Source organism: Acyrthosiphon pisum, chromosome A1 (genome assembly GCF_005508785.2).
Source record: "Acyrthosiphon pisum isolate AL4f chromosome A1, pea_aphid_22Mar2018_4r6ur, whole genome shotgun sequence".
Taxonomy (NCBI): Eukaryota; Metazoa; Arthropoda; class Insecta; order Hemiptera; family Aphididae; genus Acyrthosiphon; species Acyrthosiphon pisum.
This window is the reverse complement of record NC_042494.1, coordinates 67,941,552-67,951,469: the sequence shown is the minus strand read 5'-3', so window position 1 is coordinate 67,951,469 and position 9,918 is coordinate 67,941,552. Positions and strand designations below refer to the sequence as shown.

At 31.4% G+C, this 9,918-nt stretch overlaps 1 protein-coding gene across 1 annotated transcript; it reads left to right on the top strand.

The window, feature by feature from the left end:
* Positions 1 to 2,047: 2,047 nt before the first annotated feature.
* Positions 2,048 to 4,237, top strand: ORF5 (chemosensory protein-like). Its single transcript, NM_001126177.2, has 2 exons — positions 2,048 to 2,411; positions 3,790 to 4,237. The coding sequence occupies exons 1-2, from the start codon at positions 2,171 to 2,173 to the stop codon at positions 3,960 to 3,962; spliced, it is 414 nt and encodes a 137-aa protein (NP_001119649.1). The 5' UTR covers positions 2,048 to 2,170; the 3' UTR covers positions 3,963 to 4,237.
* The last annotated feature ends 5,681 nt before the right edge of the window (positions 4,238 to 9,918 follow it).

The following is a 9,918-nucleotide window of genomic DNA, read 5'->3' as shown; positions in this document are numbered from 1 at the left end:
TTTCAGAAAAGACGAAAACATTACAACAATCGTGGCACTACAAAATCATTGGGAAAAAATTGGTACTTAGGTACAAAAATCATATTTAGACATACAGTATTACACGGGACGATATTCGATAGAAGTACATTTTCAGTGTACCTATATACAATATAAATTATAATATTATAGTTTATAATCTTGGCAATCTCATTCAGTAGCGCAAATAGGCCAACTGATAGACCCCAATGTTACTTGTAATGGGGAAGCCTAAATTTTTAAGTTTAATATATTGATTTTTTATACGTTTATCCCTGAAATACAACATTTGAGATTAATAAGCTATAATATCAAGACAATTTCACAGAATTTCTAAATTTTTAATCAAAAAAACCTTAATATTTTTCAAGACCAGGATTATTGTCTTACCTATACCTAACACACGGTTGTCTGCATGTGTTGTAGTAAACTGGTAACTAATACTAGGTACTTGTTAGAATGACTTCTTTAATTTAAACTAATTGTGTGGTTCACTTAATCAGGAAACCAGGAGAGTGAATTTCAACTAGGTACCTACTACCTATAATACATGTGCACGGGGCATCAAAAACGTGTAGTTATATTGCACCATAGCCTAAAACTTTGAAGTCTCTTTTGTAATAATTTTAAACGGCATTTAAATTCAGAGAGGCCTCAGAAAAGGGTTTTGATGTTAGACATTGAGACTCATTTGAGATCTAAAAGTTGAAAGTATACTAAACAGTAGATATATTTTAAAAGCTTATCATAATCAATAATAAACTTTATTTACTAACAACATACATCTATATATATATATATATATATATATATATATATATATATATAAATGTTATTATATATATTATATTCATAAATTAAAAGTTAAAATAAAATATTATATATTATCTTATAAGTAGTACCTATCAAATAGGATTTTATTTTAAAAAAGTTAACTTTTTTATTTTTTGAAGGCCGTAAATTAATTTTTTTCAAATCTTTCTATATTATAAATTGCAACATTATAGAAAAGGTGATCCTAGAACATAATATTTCTTAAATAAGTGATTTTTTAAGATGGAAAATTCCAATAAGCCGTTGTTGGTTGGTCCGAGGGCTCGTTAAGAGAGTATCTAATATATCACCCAATAATCACCAGTTGTCGATTCACTGCAGACATCATCAAAATTTTAAAAAAATGCACATAATTAGCGTTATATTGCACGACCATCTTCAGAATTTGGACAATCTATTCTCATGCATCCATTATCATCAAATTCTTTCCCAGAAACATAAAATATATTTCACTTGAAGGGAGCTATAGTGAACTAACGGCGTACACATAACGCCAGTCTCCCTAAGGTGTTTCGTAAGTAACTAGTAAAAAAAATTCTGAAATTTTTGAAAATGGTCATGCAATAATTATTATACATGTTTTAATTAGGTATTTATGTTTTTAAGAAAATGTCCATGGTGGGGAGAGGACAGTGTTAAGTACCTTTGGGGTGTAATATAATAACATTGATTAAATTTAATATATACAACAATCTAGGTATTATATATTGAATTAATCATTTATAATAATGACTCTGGACTTTTATAACAATATTATCATACTCGATAATATATTATATTACGCGGACGTGCAACGTATCTTTTCAGATAATCTGTATAGTATTATTATATTATATCATGTAAGTATATATTATAAATATAATATAATATGAACATCGCGTTCCGGTAGTCGCCGTGGTAGATGCTTATTACTAGGCGGCCTTGACTTTGGTCTTAGTTGCAATAATAATATTATATATCCATAATATAATATAATACGATGATAAACTACAATTTATTTTTATTAATATACTCATATCTATCTACCTACCTAACTACCTACCTATCTATAGTGGATTACCGGTGTATGAGAGAAAACAGACACCGCTTTCATCCATCTGTCTACCCGACCAGGTAACCGTGGTATATGCCGCCGCCGCCGGACTGCGGCACGTACCAAGCGCCGCTATATAAAGCCGGGCGGTCCGCTGTGGCTGTCAACACTCGTCCGCCACACTCTGTCGTGCGCACAATAACAACACACTACGCTCCTCCACATCACCGACACAAGTCACCGTTCGCGACAACACCCGCAACAACACCCGCATCCGTAGTAACAATGAACTGCAAAGTTTTGATCGCTCTGTGCTGCGTGGCCGTGTACGCCGCACAGGCCAATCCCGCCGGTGTGGCCACCGCCACCGCCGCCGACGACGAGATCAAGGACTTCCCGGCCTACATGAAAAGGTTCGAAAAGCTCAACGTGGAACAGGTGCTGAACAATGACCGCGTCCTGGCCAGCCATCTCAAGTGTTTCCTCAACGAGGGTCCGTGTGTCCAGCAGTCCAGGGATTTGAAGAGTGAGTGACCAAAAACGATATTATTTAGTTATATTAATATGATTAATAATATACTATTGCTATAATATTATGACGGCGTACCTACCTGTTTAAGCTGAGTTCACAGCCGCGTCGTCTATCGTGTCGTGTGCCTATTCTGATTGGCCGTTTAAATCATGGTGTCGTTTACTAACCATACGATCTACCATGATATTTCCAGAGTCAGACTGAGTTTGACTTTTGAACCCGAATTGACACGACACAACAGACGGCGTAACTGTGAACCCGCCTTTATTCCATAAACGCCCAGCAAACAAAAAAATGAAAAACGTGTATTTGAGTTATTAAAATGTTTTCTATACGAAAAAAGGCATCTCAAATAACTGCTAAATAATTTCATATTATATTATGATTTGTTGGATTTAGTATTTTTGCCGACCTTCTCGTTCAATTACCTAGCGTGAAATTCGGTTTTTCTCGACGATGGTTACGATTCATATATTCGAGACTTTAAGTCCATATTGTTCCGAACGATATCTTATGCTTTGCTACCCCAAAATTGGTAAAAACTAAAAGAAAGTTTACCTAATACGCGGTTTTGGTTTGTTTCGGATTTGTATAAGTACCTTTGTATTATAAAAATAGTGACTTTAACGCGGTGGTTCCTTTTTTCGTAGCCGTTATCCCACCTCGGTCAGTTCGTTGCGTGAAACGATTATTATTTTTATTCTTTACCACACACATTTACGACGACCAAAGGGACAAGTAATTGCCAACATTATCGTTCGTATTATCGTTGTTATGACATTCTATAAGTATACATTTATATAATATTACGTTAATTATTATCGTTTTCCTCGTGCATAGATAATTTTTGCATAAGTTATCGCTATTAAATTGTGTTCCGAAACAGACATCCGATACGCATATAGTTGCGTAACGTCGTTATAACAATATTATATCACCCTGCGCCCAATCGGTCAGTCATGTATAAAATGTAAATTAATATTATTGCGATATCATTAGTCGAACAATCGCTGTCGCCACGAGTAAACAATAATATTACGACGTTATAATTTCATTCCGCAAACGCGTTATCGTACGAAAATTACGTGCGAGATTATTATTATAACATTACCAATTTAATAATTGATATATTATTCTCCGTCGGTTCTCACACTGCCTCGTAAAAATTAATAATTTCGTGTCGTACCGACGAACAGCCGTCGAATACGAATGGCAAAATCCTCCGATTAGAGTAATACAAATAATATAAAAAACATTCTTCGTATGATTTTATGTTTACCCGTATCTATACAATAATTATACTCTCACTATTGCAAGTCATATTTTATTAACCGATTGTTTTTTTTCTTTCTTTCCCGTCTCTGTTGTACAGGAGTCATCCCGGTGATCGCCAACAACAGCTGTAACGGATGCACAGAAAAGCAAAAGACCACCATCAAGAAGACGCTGAACTTCTTGAGGACGAAGAAGCCCGACGAATGGGCTAGACTCGTCAAGATCTACGACCCGACCGGCACCAAGTTGAACAAATTCCTCGACGCGTAAAGGCTCTGACTATAATATTATATTATGACAAATGACAATATACTATAGCAAAATAATATATTATTATTCCGCGCGTGTGCGACGTCTGACAATAATATGTCGATCGTGATAATGTTATGTTTCACACGCGCGTTTATTAGTTTTTACGTGTACACTTACACACAAGATTTCGCTCGCTATTGCAATGTGAAAATCGTATATTTATAAGTTTTATATATTAATTTATTAAATCGATTATACTGTTTTGAAAATTATAAAAAAACAATCTCAATTAAGCACGATTTGTATTTTATTGTTTTTTAAATGTATTTCTTCATTAACCTAATTATAATTATAACTAAGCTGTGGCGTCGATGGATCAGGATTAACCAGGATTAACTGCCTTATTAGGCCTTATTTAACGTCTAATTATTATTGCGCAATACCGGATTAGGCTTAACCACGGCTGTTTTGCACGTCCGTTTAACAGATAATAATAATAATAATAATAGGTCTGATATTATTATATTAATGTGTGCAGTGTGTACGTTTTGTTTTCTGTTCGAATCATTCAGTACGAATCGATTCCACTTAAGCGTCAAACATGATGTATATTACAAGCAATAATATTATTATTATGGTAGCACGCGCTAGACGGTTTAATAATTAGTTCAACGCGATGGTATTATAATTGTATTAACCGAGAAGATGTATCAACATAAGCATATAAACTTCTTATGAATCATATGAAATGTTTTTGACTTTAATTAACTTATTATCTGTAAAAATGCGTTGGTTAATGATTTTCCAAAGTGGTATTGCCTTAATTGTTTTTTGAAGCTGAATCTGTTTTATCAAAAGAGGAAAAAACATAAAATATCCACTTTGAGAAGAGAGTTACTATATAATTTTTTCCGATGTTCTCTGACATACTTAATGAAGAAAATTGTATAACATTATCCATTTTATAGTACATAATTACTGTAAATATTTTCTGATATTACATGACAAATTTAAACGAAATATCAGCTTAACCACTTAAACTTTTTTTATTAAAAACAGTATGCTGTTATTTAATTACTGAGCCTCTTTAAATACTTTATTTTTTATAACAATTTAATATTCATAATATAATATATTGAAACATAAAAAGCAATACTACTACGTATAATACATATTTAATAATATCCTAACTAAAATACCTACCTTTCAACATATATAATTAATTATTGTTGCGCATAAGGTAGGTATTATAAAAATAAGACATTGTGAAACATGTTTTGAAATTTGAATATTTAAAATGTTTGATATGCCTAATATTGTTATTCCCACAAGTATATTAAATCGCGGTTATTGCCAAAATAGTATAGATTAAATCAGTTAAGTTCCTAAATATTTAATAATAAATCGTGTACTAATGATACCTGTGTAGAAAACTATTGTACTTACTTTGTTTTTTTTTTTTTTTTAAGTAATTACAATAATTGTAATAATAGTTTGAAATTAGGATTTAAGGGTTTTTTCATTAGAAAATTCGATTTAAAATAAGTTTATATCTCTATAGAAACTATAAACACCAGAACCTTGATTTTGGCAAAATTGAAGTTACTTCCTACAGCGGCGCTTAGTGACTTAGCACAGCAGTTTATAGATAATAGACAAATAGAAAATTTGTACTATATTATCATTATACTTAACAACTATTATAATTATTATGTTTTGATTACCCATTTACCTTGAACTCTACAAGGACTTCAATAAAATATATTTGTGTGGTACAGTTTTACACACGAATTTACTATTATAATTATTATTTTCCTATTTTCTTTGAACACTCGCGAAGATACGCAACGGTGCTGCTTATCTATAGTTTCCAAAATTGGTCACGTTCGTTAAGGGTGCAGTGAAAAGCTCCAACATTTTTTCGGCAAGGAAACCGACGACAGTTTTCGACGTCCACAAGACGTGTACAGCATAATATATTATACATACCTATATATATATGTAATATATATAGCCGAGCGTAAAACAAAAATAAAATATCAACCGAGTTAACCATCTTTCAAATTTTTCAATCTTTCCACTATCACCGTCCCTTCTGTTTGTCACCTTGGCATTTTTTCCACGCGACCTTTCATCGACACACTGCGATATACTTAAGCGATTGTATATACAAAACGTACGAAATCCTATTTTATTAATCACCTTTGAACGATGGGAACACTGAAATATGTTTACGTATATTATAGTTTGTGTACGGAAACTTCTGTAAATCTCCGCCTGACTTGTAATAATTACAACATCTGGCCTTGGACGCCTGCAAATGTGCAATAATTAAAATATACGCCCCTTTACGGTGTCTCGTATATTATATAAGTGTTGACAACAGGTATATGATAATATATGTTACAATATATTTATAATGTATACCTATAGTATAAAGCTACCTGTTCGCTTTTTCACGGTACTCGTGACCATCTTCGTGGATGGAAATTAGAAAATTTTGAAAATAGCAACTATAATATTATACCTATGCGTATCGGGCCGTGAGAGTTTTTAATTTGAGATTTGTCACATTTTTTTATTGCGTTTGATTATACAGTATAGTAGTATACAATATACATAACGTTTATAGGTACTTACTTTAGTTATTACTTAGTACCAACTATTAATTATTGTCTATTTTGTTGGGCTGTATGCCTGTATACTTGTATATGTTTAGATTCTGAGCGGAGCGATGAATTTATTGATTTTACAATGATGAGTGTTATTTTTATTTTTTTTTTAAATTTTGTTTTGGTTTTTATAACCATCATTTGGGGCAGTAAAACTGCTTAGATTTTAGAATCTAGCTGGTGCATTCGAGAGGTCAAATTTTAAAATTCGTAATAGTTTTCAAAAGCACCGGGAAAAACAACATAAAAATTAAGGAAAAACGGGAATTTTTATGCAAAATCCGTTTTCGACAAAATCGATTTTGTACATACATGACATTTTCACCGGTTGTTTATATTCGCATTTTCTATATATGATGTAATTTTCAAAATATTTTGATTTGTTTTTAACTGTTTAGGAACATTTTCAGTGTACAATTTTATTAGTCTTTTTTTCTATGAATGTCAATAAAACTTCATTTGTTACAATGACATTTGAAAAATATTAAAGTCCTTAGTCTCATTTTTTTTTATAGGCAGTATTTCATCAATTCTTTCTTCAGGTGTTGTTACCCAGACAGCATTTTGTAATGATAATGTTATAATAGTATTAAAATAACGTTATACTAATATTATTCGTTATTATAATGTTATAATAATATTATTAAACAAAAAATTGCTGTCTGGGTAAGTAATTCTTGTTTATTTATGTTTGGTTAGGGATTCATTACAGCATAGTTTGTTGAAAAAGCTACACAAAATGTAAAAAACGCTTCATTGTCTATATCAGAATATACATTAACCAAAGAAAGCTAGCAAACCATTTATATTGAAAGTGAACCATTAAATTTTACAAATTGTTTATGCAACCAAGGATAAGTGCCTTACGTTAAAATTAATAGTTAATATCCAATTTTCATATAATATAAGATTTGGGCTATGCTCGTTTAATGATACCAGTTATAAAGATATTTTATTTTTATTGATAATATATATTATTACCTAATAAAGTATTATGTTTAATTTAAATGTTTTTTTTATCATGATTCTCGGCGTGATATCGCAGAATTTTTGGTTTTTTTTCGGTGTACCCTATGTTGATAAAAATGTTTGTTCTTTGGTCAAAAACTTGAGAATTCAATACAAATATGTTCCTCGTGAGATTTTTATATTGGTTGAAAAAAACCAAATGTATATTAAACCAGAACAATATAGGTACACACAATTTCCGCATGCCACATAAATTAATTTTACACGGGCGTGTAGACACATTTATTGATAATATTATCAAATAAAAACAAAATATAGGTATAAAATATTACAACAAAAAGGTGTATTCATGTAAATTACAGCAACAGAGCATAGTATCATTTATTATTTATTATTTATCTTTTATAATATTGTTACATTAAACAGGCGGCGAAGAGCCGACGATGATACAGACGTACATTTTAACCTTTTAAACTCTATAATATACATCCAATGGTCTATTATGTCAATAGAACCACACCAAAAAAATAACCACCTGAAGAATTTCTTCGTCTGGCGTCAAAATAAACGACGTGGACGTCTGTGTCTCGGACTTTCCGGGTTCCGTACATCGCTGATGACATGCAGAACCTTTAGATTTGGCGTTGATCGCCACCCAACCTTTGCAGGTGTCTCGCCAGCTAAATTTGGACATACGGAGATATTCGGGGTAGATACACAGAGCCTGCCGTCCAACAAACCATTGGAATGATGTTTCGACAATTCTGGTCTCCGTATATCGCTGTTAAGGTTAAACTTCAGATTTGGCGTTGATCGCCACCTAACCTCTGTCGCTTTGGCTGAGGAATTTGTACCCATTACGGTCATGTTAGGCATAGATACATATCTATATGACATATTTATCTGACAATATTATACAGGCAAAATAATTAACGGAGAAGATTATACGGAAATAAGCAGAATGAAAATTATTCTTATAATGAACGCAATAAATGAATATTGACAAGTGGTAACTATGTTACACAGATACGAATTGTAGATTTTTTTAAACATTCATGTACATGGCTGTTTCATGTATTCATGTTTATTTAAATCTGAAAGTATATCTAGATTTCTTAACATATTATAACTATTATACGGGTACGATAATTATTTATTAAAATTTAATTTTTTAGTTATACTGATCAAGAATACAAAACTAAAAGTGTTTTTATTGTTTGAATAAAATCTATGATTATTGTAAATTTGGGAAATAATACTATATACATATGACCAAGAATATATCTAAATATTTTTCTGTTTTGAAAAGTTATGCGGAGTTGCGGTGCCGGTGGGATATTTTCATAAGAACTCGGCCAAAATTATATAACAATATAAAGATTAACCAAAATTTGAATTTTTCTTTTTTCTCTTTGAAATAAAACGATAAAATGAAAACACACACACATGGGCTACGCATAAGTATGAATGCTTATTATAAACTGTACAGTATTTATAATGGTGTACAGTTAAAAAAACTCTTTAATAATATATTGAAAACTGAAATCGTGATTTTTGGAGTTGTAAAAAGATACTCTTGCGACCCTACCATATTTTCAGAGGTTGCATGTTTGACCCCGTGTGACCCCCAGTTTACGCCACTGGATGTATGCAATATACCTATTAGGACTAAATCTTAAACGAAACGCGTAGTAAATAATATTACGATTTCGAAGGGTGGTTTAAATTTATTCAAATTTCAAACGATCTGCAAAGAGAAAGGGGAAGTATAAACACTGACGCTGTAGATAATACACGATGATACAATTTATTATTCCTACATATTATTATTTGAATTTTTTCAAATTCACGTGCCATTGTGTCAAATACGACATACATTGTAATAACGACGATAAATTATTATATCAACCAGTAGGATTGTGCAATAGATGTACCTCGTCAACATGTTTTTTTCCTTTATTACAATAGATCCAAATGTATACTATAATAGGTTATTTATTATTATAGCGATACCAAAGTTATTGTACAGCAAAAACTCTAAATTAATGTGTACTCTCGATTGCTGAAATTTTAACCGCTATTTGGAGGTGTACGTTATGTCGTTATATGGGTCATTTTATTGTATAATAAAGACAGCATCCAGGGGTGAATAGTTAGTATTTTTTTCACAGGAAAATGTTTATATTGGCCCATCAAACTAAAAAATAAATTTTCATTTTATTATAATCTTATTATTCATTTTTTAACAATTCACTTTTAGAAGTTCCTTCATCAATTATTTGATTCGAGTCAATTCCAATCAACAATTCTTTCTCGATAGACATATTGACTAC

Bases quoted from the DNA above. Each gene is read 5' to 3' on its own strand.
- ORF5 (NM_001126177.2), top strand. From the start codon at position 2,171: ATGAACTGCAAAGTTTTGATCGCTCTGTGCTGCGTGGCCGTGTACGCC. The intron at 2,412-3,789 runs GTGAGTGACCAA...TCTGTTGTACAG, and splicing joins GCAGTCCAGGGATTTGAAGA to GAGTCATCCCGGTGATCGCC.